Source organism: Euleptes europaea, chromosome 3 (assembly GCF_029931775.1).
Source record: "Euleptes europaea isolate rEulEur1 chromosome 3, rEulEur1.hap1, whole genome shotgun sequence".
Lineage (NCBI taxonomy): Eukaryota > Metazoa > Chordata > Lepidosauria > Squamata > Sphaerodactylidae > Euleptes > Euleptes europaea.
This window is the reverse complement of record NC_079314.1, coordinates 58,378,844-58,399,352: the sequence shown is the minus strand read 5'-3', so window position 1 is coordinate 58,399,352 and position 20,509 is coordinate 58,378,844. Positions and strand designations below refer to the sequence as shown.

Genomic DNA, 20,509 nt, shown 5'->3' with positions numbered 1-20,509 from the left:
CACATTTAGAGATCTGGAGACAAATCACAGAAGACTGTTTGAACCAATTCTGCAGGAGAATGCTGCTCCCCGAGAGTCAGAGAATAAAAGACACACTTTCTGCTAAAATAAATTTACATATCCCACCGAAGATATGCATTCATAGCAATGTCATTGTCTGAGCAAAGTACAGCATAGTTCAGGATCGATTCAGCTATTTATCAGATACGTTGTCAACCTATAGAAGGAGTTCTAAAAGACACATTCCGCAAAGTAACCTGAACATTGTGCTTTTGGGGTGGGGGGATGCATTAGAAACAATCGTTCCATTTGCTTGGGGCCTATTTACAAAAACCCGAAGTTCTCTGTTTTAACAATAAATAAGCCAGATATTCAGACTCTCAATGCTTCATGCACACTGTAAGGTAGAAACATGCTTGAAAAAATATTTACAGAGGGCACAATCCACTGGGACCTTTTTCTGCACAAGTCCCCGTTAGATAAATGGGAGTCCTTCACCATGTTCTTGTGCAACTCCTAGTCATTTCTACAGCGCTTGTGCAAGGTACCATCCTGGAAGGATCCTGCCCATAGACAGTATTCTCTCTCCAAAAACCAACAGCAGCAGAAAGTGCATTTTTCTCCCAACATTCTGTTTTGTATGTGTCGTTTGCACGATTCCTTCAGTCTTGCTTCTGTGGGATACACCCTTCCATCTCTACGACTTCTGGCCACCCTTCATACTTGTTCGTATCTTTGTTGTTTTTAATATGCTATAAACAAATTTCACAGTTAAAATAAAGCTGCTTGCCCCAATGCAATAACAGTCATCCTTGATGAGCAGTGTAAAAGTTTAGTCTATAAAATAATATAATAATGTAATAAATAATAAAATAATGTAGTTGCATTTCTATTTCAGTTGGGGAGTGTTGAACAGTAGGGAGTAGCCAGGCCTAAGAAAATTAAGGAAGTCATGTGGTAGCAAGTTGCCCAGGGGTTGCTGCCAGGTCTGGGCCCAATGAGTCCTCCCCCCTTAAAGGCGAAAACAGTCTGGAAAGGGCCTTCCCCTCCCCCTGCCTTTTACTGACAGAAACCAAGGCTGGAATGCTAGCAATACTGTTGTAACTGCCTAGCAATGGTTACTGAGTCATTTGTTTCTTAAAGATACAGGTGCTGCTTTTATTATTTGGGGGATTTTTAAAAAAGATTTCAGGGATTTTTGCAAACTTGGGGTTTTTCTCAGGTTTCTGGAAAAATGTCTGGTCTGTTCATGGTCCCAGCCTCTGGATTTAAATATCTACTAATAAGGCCCATGTTGAGAATTAGATACATTGATTATCATGTGGGGGCCTATTCAAATTATTCGTATTAGGCACATTAAAATGGTGCCAAAGAATCAAAACTGGGGTCACTTTTCCATGCCCAAAAACGTGAGAACCAGCCCTATGAATCAGTCCTAAGGGGGGGGGGGGGCTCAATAAATGCTCATGCTGTACAAAGAATTTTGTTTGGTTCTTCTACAGAACTTTTTCAAAAAGTTCAGAAAGGACTAATATATTTCTAAAATATCACATATAGCTCCTCTTGCATTACTACCTGGTTCAGAATAGTTTGGCACTAAGCCATCAGGAGAGATAACAAGGCTGTCCCCAAAAGCACATTTTATTTTAAAATTTAAATATTTCCCCTTTTTTCCATGTTACACTCAAAGCAGCATATTCATGTCTTAAATGTTTAAGAACCAAACATTCACATTTTAACTGACTGATGTGACAGAGACATGAAGGTGGAGTCTTTGGGAACTGGTTTAACGGAATGGTATTAAAAACTCAAGTTACTTGCTTTATGTGTGTACATTACATGAAAAGGAAATTAAGATACAAATTTAAGTCAACACAGATTTTTACAGCAGTAGCTGTAAAGTAATCTTGTTATATTGGTGCAGCATAGTAACAAGCTTTAAAAGAAGGAAAATAGACAGGGCTTAATTTTCTGAGCCTGTTCAATACTACAGCTCAAACCCAGCAAATGAAAATACAGCAACTAGAATGTTCCATTACCTGCCCCTGAATCTATTTCCTTTCTACGCTGAGCAATGTAAAAACAAAATGCTTGTGTTCTGCTGGGTTATGGGACCTGGAATAGCGTGCTATTAACTCAGGTATGAACCATGCCTCCAAATGTTATCTTGAAAACAAACCTGTTCAAATGGACTTTTAGTCTTGATTCCTTTCCCACCACAGAAGACCCAATTGTCTCTAAAGCCAAGGTTTATAACGGACGTGCTTCCCAGTTCAGAGATTAGCTTCCGTGCCTCTTCATTAAGCCTTGAATAAGAGTCAGTGAGTCAATGACTACATAGAATATCCAAATAAACATTCTGCTTCATATGCCCTTTATGTTCTGGTCCTGTTTGAGCAAAATGTACAGGCTGCAAATCTGGCATGTCCCATGTCAATTCTTTAGGAGAACACAAAGAGGTAACTGAGTTTTATCATATTTACCCCTTTATACTTATATCTTTGTTCCCTGCTCTATGTATTTGTCTCCTCCTCCAGTGTTGGTCAAAGTTCAGAGGTCTTTCCTAAGTAATGGTTATACAGTGTACAATCAGATAAACCAGGGAAAACAAAGCTTCTCATTTAACTTGTCTGAATAAACACCTAACCTTCATAAACAAGCTCAAAGTCCTGTTAATTACAGCATTTGTGAGTCAGCTGCTATCCTGTTATAGATACATTATTATAGATATTTATAGATACAGCAACCTGTATCTATAAATATTGCTAAATGTTATGCTACTATTGACCCTTCTCCTCTATGAAACTAGGATAGTTTGTTTAGTTCTGCCCCCCTTACCCCTTTCTTTATCCCCAAACTGGGACAATACTAAAGCAGACTGCAAGCACATCTCAGACCCCAACTGTACAACCTTTGCCTCCCTTGAATAAGATCTTATTTATAGCCTTTATTGCTGATTGAAATAAAATCAGCCACTGATTCCTTCCCTAACTTCACCCTTTACCAGTCTATTTAGCAAGCATGTTTTTCCTTTCCTGAAGGATGGATCTTCTTTGCAAATCACAGAAGTACAATGTATATCACTTCCAGGTATAAAATAGTGTTCTTCAAACAAAGCATCCTGCAGCCTCCAGAAAAGCATGCTTGTTAAGTAGAGGAGTACCAGTATCTGAACATCTATTCTGTTCACAAGTTACACTGAATGCATGTACAATCCATGTACAGTGTAACCTGATTTTTCTTCATATATGCATTGAGTAATTCTCATGTTACATTAAATGCATGTACAGCTCAACATGGGATTGAAACTGCACATTTATCCAGGCACTGGTTCCTGATTTCATTCGTAATGCGAACAGGAACTGGCTCTTTCTTACAAAGAGATGTATGCATATACAGCCAGAATATATGTACAACACGTATGTGTTCCTGTAACTTGTGAACAGGGCTACTGTGGCACCAGGGCAAGGGAATATATTGTACCCCTAACAAAGAAGAGCTTGAGAATAAGAGAATTGTTGGGGGGGGGGGGGAGACTTAGAAAGCTTCCACTTATTTGCACCTCCCATGTTGGGAAACATGGCCCTACACAGGATTCTCCATTGTGGAGACATTTCTCCCTTCTCATCTCCTGAAGCACCCAGAAACATTCTGTACACAAGCAAGGACTCTGAAAGATTTATGGAGTAAAATTACTAGTGTTATCTTCAGACTTACTTAGTGGCGCCGTCATCATAGGTTGCCATTAAGACAATTGTTCCATCTGGAATAGCCTTTATGAATTCAATAAGTGGGGCGACATCTAAATAACATGGAAGCATGTGTTATTACAGCACAACATTATCTCTGTAACATCCCACAATTTAATTGCTCATGACTTCTTTTGCTATGATAGCACAACAAGGATCTTCATAAATGTACTTTATGTGGTGCATAATAGCCAAGTTTCAAGGATTTTACCTGAAATGAATGAATGAATAAATAAATAAATAAATGTTATTTCCAAAAATTCTCCTCAAAATTCACTTTTGCTAAATGTGATATACTTCAAATACCAGGGTGGATCCTATCCCTATCCTACTACTCCACTGAGCAAAAAATTAATAGTTTATTTATTTACTGAAATATTTATGCCCAACCTTTCCTGCTGACTCAACTTTGGAGTCTTCCTCCAATCTAAGGAAACTTCCTCCTAGTTAAGTGGCTCTTCTTCCAACAGAAAAACGATCTAAGTTGGAGAAAGTCTCCTCAAGCTGTAGAAAGGCTACCTGGAGGATGGTTGGATCCACCCCCATCTCCTGACATCTTTGACAATTATTTGATTTATGAACATTCATATTTTACAGTATTTCATAGCTGAAATTCAGTGGCATGATGATGGAAGAAATAGTTAATATTCAACAGTACATCATAGTGGTTGTCCAATTTTGCACCTTAAGGAAACTTTCCATATCATCCGGTCTGTCAAGGACTACCTACTTATCTGCTATGAAACTCCTGTCCTTTGCACTGGGGGATGTTCTAGGGTTCAAACTCACTTAATGCACTATTGGGCCTTAACACTGCCCCCTGTAAATTAAAAAAATGTGCCCATTATACAGTCAGCATTCCCTCTGGCAGTGTGTTGTTAAAGTATGTTTTATATGACAGCTGAGAAAATTGATGGATAACATGGAATGGTAACCTGTATTGAGAAACTGATGAGCTTTCAGGCTGCAAACAACGAAGGAGATACCGAACAGAGTCTAAAGCACGCCAAGTTCTACAGCAAAGTTTTCATACTCAAAATGCCAATTTTAATTTTTTATTCACAGGTTTGCGTTCAAAAGGTGAATGAATGACGACATGGGATAACTGGTGAATTCCAAGTATTCAATCCGGATCAAGTTTCAGAACAAATGTGTGTAAATCAGTGATGGACAATACTATGCACCACTAACCAAATAATTAAAATAGAGCAAGAACAGTTTATTCCTTATGGTGCAATGATGACTTTTAAATAGGAATAATGTACCTCTCTACTTACCTCCACCCCACATGTCAAAGAACTTTGTGTCCACTCCTCCACCTGTTTTACCTAGAAAAGGGAAAATGCATCACTAAAGTTGTTTAGATCAATAACAGGCTCAAAAATTACACCAGACACAGTAAACAGGGTGTGGTTGTGTGGACACCACTAGGGGCCTCTTCACCGTTATGCCTGTGCTACACAATGTGAGCCCTTGCACCAGTTGCCATTCAGTAGTCAGCTTACAGGCCTCCGATTCTTCCTCGGACTGTGCTCACCTCCTCCAAACGCTAGGTAAAGGCCCATGACTGGGTTGGATGCAAGAACTACACACAGAACAGATCCTTCCCGCTGTACCCTGTCTTCTGCAGTCCACCACACAATATGAGCATAAAAACAGAAGCTCTTTAGAATATAACAGGTAGGGCTGTTGAAAAAAAAAATTCGGTAAAGTTCGGCTTCAGCAAAATTTGGTCCTTTTAAATTCGGGACGTGCTGAAGTCTGAACTCCCCCGCTTTGGATCTGCGAAATTCAGCGCGAGATACGGAGTTCGGGGGAAAATTCGGGGGGGGGGAAGAGCCCCCCGTGCGCCTTCAGGGAAGCCCCGTGAAGGCGCGCGGGGGGCTCTTTAAACAGATCTGCGCCTAATAGCTGTTAGGCGCAGATCTGTTCCCCCCCCCCCGCGCGTGCCTTCACGGGGCTTCCCTGAAGGCACACGGGGGGGGGGGGGGACAGATCTGCGCCTAACAGCTGTTAGGCACAGATCTGTTTAAAGGGCAGATCTGTTTAAAGGGCCCCCCGCACGCCTTCAGGGAAGCCCCATGAAGGTGCGCGCGGGGGGGGGGGAAACAGATCTGCACCTAACAGCTGTTAGGTGCAGATCTGTTTAAAGCCCCCCCCTGCCTTCAGAGAAGCCCCGTGAAGGCGCACGGGGGGGGAGCCTGGAGAAGGGGTGGGGGTGGTAAGTAACTGACAGTTATGCTGCTGCGCCGAACCCCGAATCTGATGAATTTATTTGCTGAACACCCCGAAGTCGGGGAATTCGGCTCCCCCGTTTTCTGCCTTTTTTTGAATTCGGTTCGTCCCGAACCGGAAACCGCCAAATCGGGGGAAATTCGGCGGTTTTTCGGTTCGGGACGAACCGAATCGACAGCCCTAATAACAGGTATTTTGGAAGGAAGGAAGCTCACTGCTACCCTGACAATCTTACCAAATATTATGCAACTAACTAAAATAAAGGGAATGCTGTATCAGAACTGTTCTATAACTAGGGGCACAAGATGCTTTATCTATATTTAGTTCGATGAAAAAGGATAGCATGGTCATTTTTTCAGGAAATTCTTTTTGGAATTTACAACGATACAAATTTAAGGTGGTCCCCCCCCACCTTCTGACCTGGATATAAAGGCTGTTAGATCTTCATTCTATTTATATTTGACAAAGTGAAATTTGACACATGAAACCTTATCCCCCTGGAAAATTTTGTTGGTCTTCAAGATGCTACTTGAATTTTATTCTACAAGTTTATTCTACAAGTTATACTAAGTTCCTATAACTCTCCTCACCAACATTCACTTTTTATTTCCACATCTCTGAAGAATGTTCATATGTACTTAAGGTGACAACATTTCTAGAATTCAAAGTCACTTACCATTTACCAAAGCTATGTTGATGCCTCTCCCAACATTGTTTTTAACTCCACTCATCAACCTGAAACAAGACAACACAAAGAATTATAGCAAGTTTATTGTTTTGTTGTTTTTTTAATGGAAGAGTCAGTCTCCTCATCCACAAAATTATCCGGCATCTCCTCTTTACTTTCCTTATTTTGCTTAGTGTCAATTGCACATGCAGCAGTTACTAAAAACACCATCTCTCTTCAATGACACCCCTGTTCATTACCACTTGGAAGCATGTGGCGGTCAACTAAATTAGTTTCCATGAGTCAGATGTGGTCTCTGACCTGGTGGCGAAATGCAAAACCCAGCCCCACCATAGTCTGTTCTGTACAACAAGGAATCCCAGGCAGCAATGGGGATGCTCCAGTTGCTCTCATGGTACAAAGTTTTAAGTCTCCCATAAACATCCACCAGGTTAAGTAAACCAGTCTAGACCTCAATCCTGGAGCAGTAGAGAAACGTATTCGTTGTTATAAAAGATATTGCAGTTAATTTGTCAACGGATTTCAGCTCAACAAGTTGCTTGCATACAGAGTATTTCTTCTGGTTATTCCCACTCATTTGACCGCAGCTTGTTTTCATATGTTCTTTTCATAATAATATCACATCCCTAACTCTTTATTACTTGTCTTGAGGGCCTTATTTTGTAACAATAACAACCCCGCCGCTTTTCTCTTTATAGGTATGTTATACACATCCTTCATGTATCTGTCAAAGTGGGCTGTGGTTGCTAAACTTTATCAGACAAAAATTAAATCAGTTTACAAAGTTTAATTGTTTTGGTTAGAACAGATTTACAGGGCAATGCTAAGCAGAGTTACATCCTTCTCAGTCCTTGATTCTAATAGACATAGAAGGATACAGCTTTGCTCAGGATTGCAATGTAAGAGAAGAGGAACGTGCCATAGTCACAACCGACTCACGGCAACCCCATCTACGGCACAAGATACGAGCAGAGGTTACCATTGCCTTCCTCCTTGTAGCAGCCCCAGTCTTCCTTGGTGGACTCCCATCCAAATACTAACCATGGCTGACCCTGCTTAGCTTCTAAGCTCTGATGAGCTTAGGGTAAACAGGACTATTTGGGCTGCTGTTTTAAGAGCCTTACTCAAAAAGAACGTTTTAACTCTCAATGCTTAATAAAATCTTCTTGACACAAGCAACCATTATCAGAATACAATCTTGATTCCCCCCTTCCCACCAGGCCTCACAGAAAGTAGCAAGACCGATTTGTGCATGTGGCTGGCAGCTGCTCTTTGCAAAATCTGAATGGATGCTCACGGGAAGCGGGGAAAGCACAAGCTGTCTTCACATCTTAATCCTGCACATGTCCTCCATGCAAAATTTCCTTCGGACATAAAAGGGACAAATGCAGCCGCTCATGCCTCTGACTGGCGGCACTTCCTTTAAAGTCTAAAGCTCATCTTTAAACTTATGTTAGTCTGGAGTACTGTTAACTTGGAGCAGAAATCAGGCAATGGTGGTTTAAACAAACTTAGGAAACTCGTCTTGATTGGAGGGTGCAGGTCTGGCGGGTTGGAGCCCCAAGGCTTAGCACCCAGACTGGCTGAAGACCTGGGAACACACATAGGGAGGGGTCTGAAAAAGGGGGCTGTTCCTTTGATCAGGTCTCCCAGGGCGGGGGGGTGGGAATCCTGCTACAACCCAAATTAGATGCAACCTGGGTTGTAAGTACTTTAGTTAGCACCTGTCTTTTGCTTATTTGCCTTAGTGTGCTTAGATCTTGTCCTTTGCAATACCATGAGTCTGAGCATTGTATAAATAAGGTTTGTTTTTTTTACCTTGAGAGAGTCTGCACAAGTCCTTACCCACCTCCCTGGCTCCTTGGCATGATAATGAGCGATACCCCTGCAAGATTGGCTTCAGGAAACTCAGGACTCTGGGCAGAAAAGCACCACTGTTTCACGGCAGCTTTCTGAACAAGTTCACTGGTGCGTTGCAACTTTGTTCAACAGCGTCTGCCCCATGACACCACCAGAGTGGTACAGAAGGGCAATTCTGAAGGAGAGATGTCTTGCCTGTTCTGTTCAGAGGTTTTTGCTAGGGTAATGCAGCTTGCTGGCCACTAGGGGACAGCAGCACACCAGTTTGGGATTCTTGTCCAAAATTTTGGTCAATGGTCACGGAAGAAGAGGTCAGTCCTTGTCAAGACTGGAGCAACATTACATTCTGAGAAATGTGAGACCAAGTCTTTCAGTAAGATGAACATAGTATTGATGTGTTGAAATTTTCATTCCAACTTGGCTGAGAGCTAACATTAAAACCACTTAACTGTAACTATAGGATCAGATTTAGTAAGCAATTGCTTCTTTGTAACTCTCCCCCCCCCCACTATATTCAATTAATTTAACAATAATTTCTCTTTGTTATAATAGTAGTTTATCGTGTTTCCAGGATGGAGTCACAACGGACATAAAATGAACACTAACAAAAAAGGGTAATAGATTTTCTGTTATTAGACTCTTGTCACACAAGGTCATTCTGAAACCCATCATACTACACCCGAGTGTCATATTTAAAGAAAATAATGTTTTTGATATCAATACTCATCATACCCACCTGAGCTGCCAAAGAGCAGCTCTGCCTTTGAAAGCTACGCTGATGTAATCTAATCTTGTGAACTGCAAAGCAAGGAAGAACCTGAAACCTTTGAACCACCTGTGACACGTAAATGCAAATGTCATTCCAGCAGAGCCAGGTGACGAAGCTTTGGCTCCCAGACCTTTCAACTGAAGTAACCGTTGAAAAAAGCTCCTATTGTGAATATACGGGAGCATGGATTAGGGAAGTACTGCTATATGCTCTGACCTCTATGAGGATGGTATTTGCACATTACTGGAAACAACTGACATTGCCTGGCTAATCAGAATGGCTCCTGAAGATGTGGGAATTGTTATCAATAGTTCAACTAACAGCAATTCAAAATTCTAAGAATATTTTAGATGACAAAAATTGGCAACAATTGTGTTTTTCTTTTTAAAAAATCCTTAAGCTGTTAGAAATGAACAGTTAAGAAAGGAGTAACTAGAGTTATGTACATTCTCTTCCTTCATTAGTTTTTAATTTGTGAACTGGATGTGTTGTTTGCTCTGGATACTGGTTCTATGAATGGTTGCATAATAAAATAAAATCAATAAAACAAGACAGTAAAAACACAAGATGCCATTAAAACAAGCCAAGGCATCACACCATAAAACACACATTGATCAGCCTAAAATTAGGAAGATAAATGGATCTTCAGGCCAGAAGCATATCATAAAACATTTACCAGCTAAAACACCTTCATTAAAAGCCTGGGTAAAAAGGAATGCTTTGGCCTGGTACCTAAAGGCCTGGTACGAGGGACCATTAAAAATGTGACACCCCCCTTACAAATCTGAAGTAGTATACTCCGTTCTCAGGATTGTACCACCTCCTTCTGCTACATAAGTAAATCAGACCTTAGACCTTGTAACTGGAGAACAGCAAGGAAAGGTCAAGCAGAGAAACTTCACCTCATCAAGGACTGTCGTTGGATAAAAAGCTAAGAGTCTCATCAAAATTCTCTATACTCCACACATTACAAATCTGCAAGATACTCCAGGGAAGAAGCAGTTTGCTTGCTAGATCATAATTCTGAAAGGTCTTCCGCTGGTACAAACCCATTTAGCTTCCACTCTATCCTAAATACACGGGCACCAAGTATCCCTCACAATAAAAAAGGGATCTGTGGGCTGTGTCTGTAATGGGCTCTGCCCGCTTAAGAAGAAGGGCCACTTAATCCGGTTCCACCTCCTTCCACCCCCTTTGCTGCCAGAGGGCCCCCCTGACTTTCTGTACTGGCTGTTGGGGAAAGCGACAGTGTGAAAGATCCACTTCTACATGCTTCTTCCATTTATCAATGTTTGGATCCAACACACAGACATCAGCCGGTATGGAAGTTCTGTCTCTCAGGTGGTTAATCGTAGCAAAAAGAATGTTACACTGTGTGTAACAGTGCTTTAAAACAAGGACAAAAACTGAAGGGTCCAACAAGAATGATAATGCAATAATTTAAAAAAAAAAATCTTACACCCAATTAGAAACTGCTCTCTTACACACATGCAAGTGGATCAGTGACTAATATGCATGAATGACACAATCCTCAAAAGTGCATCACATGCTACCGTTTTCCTAAATCCTTGAATAACCAAGTGTAGGATTTGAGGTGACAACTACTTATAATTTCTCTTTGCCTCAATTCTCTTGTCCTTCTTTCCTTTTTGCTTCGCTGATGCTAATGGCTTTGTAATATCCACTGCTGAAATTCTAATGTGCTGCTTTCTATTTTCATTAGTGTGCATTAACAGAGTTTACTGCATTTTTATAAGTGTGCTGCTGCCTTGAGAACAGAGATGAGATATAAATCTGCCATACTAAGAACATATGCGCACAGAAGCATAGAAGCCACACAAGCTGCAGACTGTATGTTTAGTCTCTGTAACAAATCCAGCCTTGCATCTTTTTGAAACCTGTTTGTGATACGTTTGCACCCAAAATTAAACCGTACATATTCTCTTTACACCTGACACAGGATTTGACTTCAAAGGGTGTAACTCTGGTTGGGATTGCACTGTTACTTTACCAATATAATCTTAGATTCAATTAATGGACTACTACACCAACATACTAACTCACTGATCCAAAAAAGGGTCACTGCTTAACCACGAATAAAGTCATCGAAGAATTTTGGGTGTCATTTTACTGATTTTATAGACGCCTCCTTTGTTGTTTTTGTGTGGATATACGAGTGTAACCTGTGCTAATTAAGCCAGAAAAGGCAAAGCTGCAGTGAGAAAGCTACTCTCCTGTAACAACAAATGCTGCTAATCTTACAAAGTCACTTCAATTACATTGCTCAGCAGTAGAATCTAATCCATTACTTGATATCTGCTGTGCGGTTAAATGTGCCAGTATGGCATGCTTATAGAATGCTCTAAGTAATGGCTTATCTATCGTTTTTTGACCTAAGGTGAGGGGAGGAATACTGTAACTGTAGGATACAGAGCCTCACGACAGAAGGAAATGATAATTCTGAAAAGGCACACCAGGACTTTTGTGCTACCAGTGTGTGCCTTTACAAAAAAACCAGAGGTAATTCAGGCACTATATAACCGTTTACTTTGATGCCAGATGCCTTGAGTACGTAACCGCTTAGGGCCGGATCAGATAATGAGAAGCACCACAGCACGTTTTGTGTGTAGAAAGACCCAGATTTCATCCAGTTATAGGGCTGCAGGCCTGGGAAATGCTCCAGGGCTTATTTACACATTACAATGGATACAAATTCCTCAGTGTGACTCACAACTACATATGCATAGAGGGGGCTCACCTTTACAAAGCACTCCACTACTCAGTGTGGTTCCGAGCACTGCGGTGGTGGGGGGGAGCTTCAGGGTTCCCTTTCACACTGTTTTTCCAAGCAGAAACAGCTGTGCTGGGGAGGAGCTGTTTGCTCCTTCCTTGGGCTCCATGTGTCTGTCCTCGATCACATGATCACAGGACTCTCGACACAACACATGCTCATTTTAATGTACAGATAAGCCATTAGTTTGAGACATTGGGAGAGTCAGCTTCTGAGCTTTTAGAAAAAGATGTAATGTTAACAACAACGTGCAACTTACATAGCAATAAACCTGGGAATACATGGGAAAAGAACATAGGCTTACAATCTAAAGGCTTACATGCTGAAGAACTATACATTCTATTTGCACACCTATTTATCAGATCTAGCAACAATAAATCATTATTGGGTTTTGTTTTTAACCTCATGCTAAGTGCAAGGTAAATTTCTGATTAATTTTTAATCCCTTCCAAGATGATTCAAGAAAGAATATAAATTTTCTCTCACTGTGTTCATAACAATATTAATAGAACAGAAACTGCTCATACATACACATTATCTTCTACACAAATTTTAGGTCCAACGACGTTGGCTGCTCCACTTGCCATTTTGAAAGCAAAGTGTTTCTCTGGACAAGCTTTTATAGTTCCACATTTATATCTCGGGGGTTTTGTAGCTTGGGGGGGAGAAAAGAAATAAAGTTTAATTTTTAAAATGAGTGTACATATAAAACAGGCCCAGCTATTCTCTTTATTTTACCAAAGAAAGGGTTAAAGGAAAACATGCAGGCCTTATTTTATTTATTTTTAAAATGTTTTTAAGCCTCCTTTCCACCCAACTTAGTGTCCCCAATGCAGCAAATACAAACATTAAAAAGAAATTTTAAAATACATATAGATAAATATAAAACAACTAAATACAATTAAAACAAAACACAAACAGATGAACAGACTGGAGGGTCAATCAGAATCAATGAGAGAATGCCAGACAAAACAGAGAAGTCTTCAAAGTCTTCACCTGCTGGCGGAAGACAATGACAGAAAGGGACAAATGAGTCACCCCAGGGATAGTATTCCATAGCCTTGATGCCACTACCAAGGCAGCGCTTTCTCAGGTCGCCACACTTCTAGCTTCAGATGCTGGGGGCGCCGGCAGCAAAATCCCAGAAGTAGGAGCCTGCACCGGGGGGGGGGGGGGGCATTCCAAGGGCCGGAGCTGACATCAGTCAGCTTCCTAACCCCTTTTGCCCCAGAAACACCCCCTCGAACACCTACGACACCTTTTATGGTGGCATAGCCCTGTTGCTTTCTATGGGGGTAGTTCCCTCTTTTTCATTTTGAAATTACTTTTTATTTTCCGGACAGTGGCCGGGAAGCCTCTGTGGAGGAGGCATGGCTGCACCGTTCCCGGCCGCTGCCTAACTGTCCCCCCCCCTTCAGAAATGGGCAGTTAGTCTCCTTCAAGAAACGGAGCACGGCTGTACTTTTAAAACAGGTATTAATTAATCTGACCAGGATAACCCAGGCTAGCCTGATCTTGTCAGATCTCAGAAGCTAAGCAGCGTCGTTACCGACGAGTATTTGAATGGAAGACCTCCAAGGAATACCAGGGTCATGACGCAGAGGCAGGCAATGGCAAACCACCTCTGAACGTTTCTTGCCTTGAACCAGCAGAGGTCACCATAAGTCAGATGTGACTTGATGGCAAAATATATATATATGATGGTAAGCGTATGAGGCATAGTTATTTTCCTTAATTATTTGTTTAGTTTTATTTGTCTATTTCCTGCTCATGAGACCTTTGTAAGCTGCTTTGAGCTTACAAAGATATCATATAAATATTTTATTAATTAAACTATAATGAGTAAATTTCAGCAGAGCCACAGAGCTAATCAACATTGAAAGAACAGTCACAGAGAAGGGAGAAAAATGCATCAATCAACCAAAAAACAAAAACCCAGAAATATTTTCATTTGGCACCTAAAATGACGTACGTTATGTGACACATGAATGGCCCTTGGGAGGGAACTCTGAACAACAGATACCATGGCAGTGCCCATCTAGAGATCAACTTTAAGTTGGCAAAATAATTTTTTCCTCACAGAGGAGGAGGGAGATTTAATGGGTGGCCTATGTTTAATTTACAAAATTAAATACATAACACAAATAAAATCTGGCCCCATGATACTTACAGCGTACAGGGGGGTCCAGTGGTGACCTTGCTAAAAGAGAGAACAATTTTTTTTAAAAAAGGTTAAAAATAATCATGACATTTCCTAAATCAAGTTTATAGGTTTATAAAACATATTAAAGTCTGTACATCAACAAAAATGCATAAATATTGATTTCACTGAAGTAAACAAACTTGTGAGATTCCTGTGTGTGTGTGTGTGTGTGCGCGTATAAATAAAATATGAAAACAGTCAAAAATTAGATGCAAATGAAATAAAACTGCACTATACTGAAGATAGGACTGTGATGATCTGCTGCAAATAAGCTAAACTGACCATACCTGTGTTTTGACAACTTGCATGGAAAAAACTTGGGGTCATAAGACAAGTAATCCCAAATCATAAATCATAAATATTAGTAAATCAATTAACGATTATAATTCTGACTGCAATTATTAACAACTGAAGACAGTCACTTACCAAACAGATTTCCTAGGTTGGCATCCATTTTTATTTCAAATACTTGAGATATGACATAAAATGTCAGCAGAAACACCGCTACTGCTACCACCAATTTTGCAGCTCCTAGTTCAAAAGCAGAACACAAGCATTTCTCATTGCCTGTTTCAAGTTTTATGTAGAAAAGTATTTGCCCAGTCATTCAAATAGGCACTTCTATAGGTAAGCCTACTTTTTGCCTTGATTGACTCACTTCAGAACAGCGTCCTTAGTAGGTTTGCCAATTCTGGCTCAGTGATGCCCAGGGAGGGTGGAATTTAGGGAGGAGAGGGGATTCTGGGAGGGAATGTGACACCAGAGGTTGCCCCACAAAGTTGCCATTACCTCCAGGGAAAGTGATCTCTGTAGCCTGGGGATCAATTGTAATTCCTAGAGAATGCCACGCCTCCCCCCGGAAGTTGGCAACCTTCTGAGCTGTGCACAGATGGGATCAAGATGGGATCAAGAGTCAGGGGTCTACACCTTCAAGGCACACCTCTTTCTCTTTGCATAAAGCTAAAATTTGAAGGTCACTGTTGTTGGGGACTGAAAAAGCTAAGAGAGGCTAGTGAAAAGCAGCAGTGGCTCTCCCCTACCTTGCCTTACCTCTCAATTTGGATGTGCACTGTACTAGTTTTCAATAAATGATTTGTTTTTTTAGCCTCCAAGGAAAATTAGGAAGCACTAGATTTTTAATGCTAAAAAGTGAGTTATGAAACCAGGTAGCAATGGGATTTTTTTTTTAAAAGTACTCCACACACTAGAGAGACTTCAACCAGAATACCTACTATGGTCACATGTAGCTAATGATTTTTTATTATTTTCCAGAACAAGAGTGAAGACCAAATGACTGGTATTCCAAAATTATTTGCTTAAAGGATGAAAACATTAATCAATTTCTGTAATGCGATAAAATATGGGTTTAGAAGTCACAAGAATAGAGTATATTACAGCATTGTTTACTTGTTCTCAAATATTCAATGCTTTTTGTTTCTTGCATTTGCAAATGTGCCATGAGGGCTAAAAGTGTATTCTTTTAAACATTTTCAGGGATGATTTAATAGGGTTCTAGGAGGGTTTCATGAGGAACGTGGAGAAACTGGGCTTCACACAGGCATTCTGTTATATTTTGTTACTTGTTCAAGGCCCGAGGGAGCATTCTGCTACACACTGTGATATGGTTGTTCTCAAACCAACATGCCATGAAATTATTGGTTCAAAAACTATTGATGGCTTCTCAAGCAATCTTCACCTGATGCAAAAACATTTGTATACTGAAGAAGCAAATCAATTCCTCCTACTTTTATTTCATGCCCGATGCCCTCAAAAATATTTTCAAAAATACAATAAATAAGAGACTCCTCATATATGTTTAAAATGGTAGGAAATGAGGGTGATTGTTCTGATACAATTTTATACCCCATTCCAACTAATCTGCATGGTTTCATTAAATATGGGTTTGTGCCATAGAAACTACAACATAGTTGCTTGACCAACACAAAGCTCATGGCTAATTCAATGTCTGCCTGTTCCTCCCTCCTTATTTATATAAGGGGCCGACAAAGGCTACCACTAACTTAATTGCCATCAAAAGAGGGCCTATGGAGTACCTGCAGGAAACCCAGCAAAAGTATCTTCTGGCTCCGTAAAGTCTAACATATGTATTGCGGTGAGAAGTTTTATAAGCAAGGCACCCAATTCATCAGACACATCACACCACAATAAACGTGGCAGTATTTAAGAAAAAGTAGATGCCTAGGACAAACAAGATGAGACTCTGGGAAAATCATGAGAGGGGGGGGCTGGTTGCTTTTGTTTTAATTCTAAGCAGAAGTGGGGGCCCAAACTGAACCAAGGAAGGGATGTTTAATCATTTCCTTCTGTGCTGCATTTTTTCCACTTTAGATGTCTCCCCCAAGTTACTTGTCCCACACGGACAAGAAAATAAACTTTCCCCCCAATCCCTGACACAGCTTCTTTTAAATGCCAAATACATCCTACCAACATGAGCTATAACATAATTGAAACTACTATAAACAATATTTTTCCACACTTCCAAGATCAACATAGCAATTCTATGACAATTTATTCCAGTCTAAACCAGATGATTACAAGGGGCTTAGAACGGAGTAATTCTGCAGAGGCCTTCACTGTACATATCTTGACTGTTTGCCTAATAAATGCTACTGTTCCCATCTCTAATGCTTAGTCATATTCTCTACTTGAAATTCAAGACAAATGCAAACATACTGGAATCAATTTTTGTGTGGTATGTGTGATTTTGCCGCCAAGTCACAGCTGACTTATGGAGACCTCGTAGGGTTTTCAAGGCAAGAGACGTTTGGAGGTGGTTTGCCATTGTGTGCCTCCACATGGGCCGAGAGTCTTCTGAGAGAACCATGACTGGCCCAAGGTCACCCAGCAGGCTTCATGTGGAGGATTGGAGAATCAAACCCCATTCTCCAGATTAGAGTCCACTGCTCTTAACCACTACACAATGCTGCTCTGACTCAATCAATTTTTACAATTATATTTACCCATTTCCATTTATTAAAAAATTTAAATTAGAATGTAAAGAAAACTTAGAATGTAAAGAAAACTAATAAAGTTTTGTATTTCATCATTCTACCTAATAGACTTTACGATATATTAATTAGTATAATAATTATTTTCTTTTTTATCCACAACGAAATGCCAGTTCACAAACAGAATGGGAAACAGAATAGCTACTATGTGGCGAAATCAATCCAACTGACAGGTATAGTTAATGTAGACACTGATTTAATTTGTAGGGAAAAAATCTGGTTGCACTTCTTAAAATGCCTTCTGCTAGCAAGTTTCTCCCACCCCCCACCCCCAACTTTACAAAATCCAGTTCAGTAACAGTAATGGAAAAATTCTCATGCTTTGAAAAAAACCAAGTGTGAACACGGAGTAAGTTAAATGGTGGCTAAATTCTCTCTGTTTCTTCTCACACCTAAAACACAAAAAACCTATTTATGATCATATCCTATACAGAGGCGTTAAAAGGAAGCTTCATCTCAAACACAAACTCTAAGCTAGAGTTCTTAGACTGAAGAAAATACAGTATTCATTGTTAACTGGTTTAGAACATATGTTTATTTAAAGTTATCTATATGCTGCCTTTCCAGATTCATGCATAAGGCAGCTAACAAAAAGAATAAAATAAACCACAAATTAAAACTATAAAAAATCCAAATAAACTAAGCAGTGGTAAAACTATTCACCTGAATAAAACTAAAAGCCATCAAAAGCACTTGCAGAAAACAATTTTAAGAGCATAAAAAGGAAGCCACAAGATATCTCAGTGGAAAAGAGCCCGAACACTTGAAATGTAAGTAGTTTGTCTTGAACAGGTAGCATATAAATTCCCCAAATAAATATACTTAAGAACCCCAACTAAACAGCCTGGTTTAGTTGGGGTTCTTAGGTATATTTATTTGGGGAATGTGTCCAAGGCATGGTACAGTAAACCATGCCTTGGACACACTGAGGAGGTGAAACCTCTTTGTGGGGCATAGCTTGCCATTTTAAGACCACCATCATCCACTATCACTGCAAACAAAATTACCTGTTTCACCACATGAAAAAGGGGCCCTCTGTTACTCTTACCTGCTATTCTCATGGTTACCCCTGCTTCGTTATTGACACGATTGCATCTAACCAACTACCTGGGGGAGGGGAAAAAGCAGCACACAGTTACAAGAGAATAAGGAAACAGAAGGTTTGTCTTGGCAAATCCCATTAAATAAATGTCAGGACTCTCCAAGCTAACAGTAGTGATGCAACTCAATGATCCCAATGAATGATACAAATCTAGCCAGGACTGAAATCTAAAAATGTCTGAAAGTTTAGGCCAGCATGTGAATAACCAGACTATGACGTCTGTGTTTGATTTTCTCACATACAACTGCACTCTCAGGCATACTTGCATTTCACTTGTACACTACACATCTTTTGTTATATGAAAAGGTGATCATCACAGAACTTAAAAAAAAAAAAACAAGATTCATTGTCCAGTAAATACAAGATTTATCTCCTTTGAATAAATTCATATTCCCCATCGCAAAGAAGCGTAGATAATACAAGCATGGGATCATCTGTTTAAGACTGACAGATAGAAGGCATGTGGACTAAAAAGACTGAAACAAAGCCAGTGGCTGGGGTTTTTCCAGAAAAATTAGAATCTGGAAACTTTCCAGAAAATTACCTGATGCCCTTACAGAGTATGATCTGCTTGAGAATGGTCATTTTTGATGTATAGTTCAAAAACGTATCTTACAAGTAGCCTATGTTAATTTTATGTCCCAGGTTCTTGAACTGAAATATCTGATTAGCAGTAAAAAAAATCAATATTTCAAAAATGTTACATTCAAACAAATTTAAACCTTAATGTGGACGTATTTCTGCTGAAATAATTTTTTACAAGATAGTACAGCATTCACTTGTGTTGTTTAAGAAAAAAACATTCACTTGTGTTGTTTAAGGAAAAACAAAGTTACTGAAAACTGCTGACAAACTAATATTAGCACACCCAAAAAACTGTCCATGATGCACTATGGGTATGGGTGTGCTCATCTATTTCAACTAGGGTTGCCAACCTCCAAACGGTGGCTGGAGATCTCCTGAGATTACAACTGATCCCCAGGCGACAGATTTCTCCAGATCTCCTGGAGAAAATGGCTGCTTTGGAAGGTGGACTCTATAGAATTATACCCCACTGTAAGTCCCTTCCCTCCCCAAAACCCACCCGCCTCAGGCTCCACCCCCAAAATCTCCAGGTATTTCCCAACATGGAGCTGGCAACCCTAATTTCAACACAATCTTTTTAACAGATGTCTTGGGGGCATCTCATCACTTTCATTAGTTCCATATCAGAGAGGTGTTAACATTACTTCTACCATGTGACAGGAGACATATAAATGAGAACCTTAGCTTTGGTTTAGACTGGGCCTGAACAACCAAATCAGGCGAATTCATAATTTTATTTGGATTATTATATTTATTTGTGTTTTATACCCTCACCCTCTGGTTTACAGATCAATAAAGCATGACTGTATTCTCTCACACAACTCCTTGGGATATTCACTTGGTTAAAGCACACTAACCTCTGCCAAATGAGTTGGTCCTACTTTGTACAGCATTGGTGAATGCTCCGTAAACCCCAAGACACGTGGTTCTCGTAGGTTATCCGGGCTGTGTAACCGTGGTCTTGGTATTTTCTTTCCTGATGTTTCGCCAGCAGCTGTGGCAGGCATCTTCAGAGGAGTAACACTGAAGGACAGTGTCTCTCAGTGTCAAGTGTGTAGGAAGAGTAATATATAGTCAGAAAGGGGTTGGGTTTGAGCTGAATCATTGTCCTGCAAAAAGTATCAAAGGTAATTAATTAGCACATTACCTTTGTTACTTTTTGCAGGACAATGATTCAGCTCAAACCCAACCCCTTTCTGACTATATATTACTCTTCCTACACACTTGACACTGAGAGACACTGTCCTTCAGTGTTACTCCTCTGAAGATGCCGGCCACAGCTGCTGGCGAAACATCAGGAAAGAAAATACCAAGACCACGGTTATATAGCCCGGATAACCTACGAGAACCAATGAACTCTGACCGTGAAAGCCTTCGACAATATCCCAAGACACATGGTTTAGAAGTGCTAACGGGATTCACTTCTTTACCTTTTTATTATTGTTATTGTTTCTATTTTTATCCCATTTTTCCCAACAAGGTCAGGCCCAGAGTGGCT

The 20,509-nt window shown here is 40.2% G+C and overlaps 1 protein-coding gene across 2 annotated transcripts; it reads right to left on the bottom strand.

Annotated features, from left to right (window-relative positions):
- Positions 1-475: 475 nt before the first annotated feature.
- FAM3C (FAM3 metabolism regulating signaling molecule C) lies at positions 476-18,434 on the bottom strand. 2 transcript variants are annotated; one of them, XM_056846751.1, is made up of 9 exons: positions 18,373-18,434; positions 14,722-14,826; positions 14,263-14,292; positions 12,624-12,747; positions 6,661-6,719; positions 5,027-5,077; positions 3,718-3,802; positions 2,180-2,306; positions 476-752 (listed from the first exon to the last, which is right to left on the bottom strand). In XM_056846751.1, exons 1-9 carry the CDS (start codon positions 18,383-18,385, stop codon positions 663-665), a joined length of 684 nt encoding a protein of 227 aa, XP_056702729.1. In that variant the 5' UTR covers positions 18,386-18,434; the 3' UTR covers positions 476-662. The 2 variants fall into 2 exon arrangements, with proteins under 2 accessions (XP_056702729.1, XP_056702730.1); XM_056846752.1 differs by lacking the exon at positions 14,263-14,292.
- Between the last annotated feature and the right edge of the window lie 2,075 nt (positions 18,435-20,509).

Bases quoted from the DNA above. Each gene is read 5' to 3' on its own strand.
- FAM3C (XM_056846751.1), bottom strand. The intron at 6,720-12,623 runs GTATGTATGAGC...GTCTTGTTTCAG, and splicing joins ATTTGTGTAGAAGATAATGT to GTTGATGAGTGGAGTTAAAA. The intron at 753-2,179 runs GTTTGTTTTCAA...ATTTGTTTATAG, and splicing joins CTAAAAGTCCATTTGAACAG to CATATTAAAAACAACAAAGA.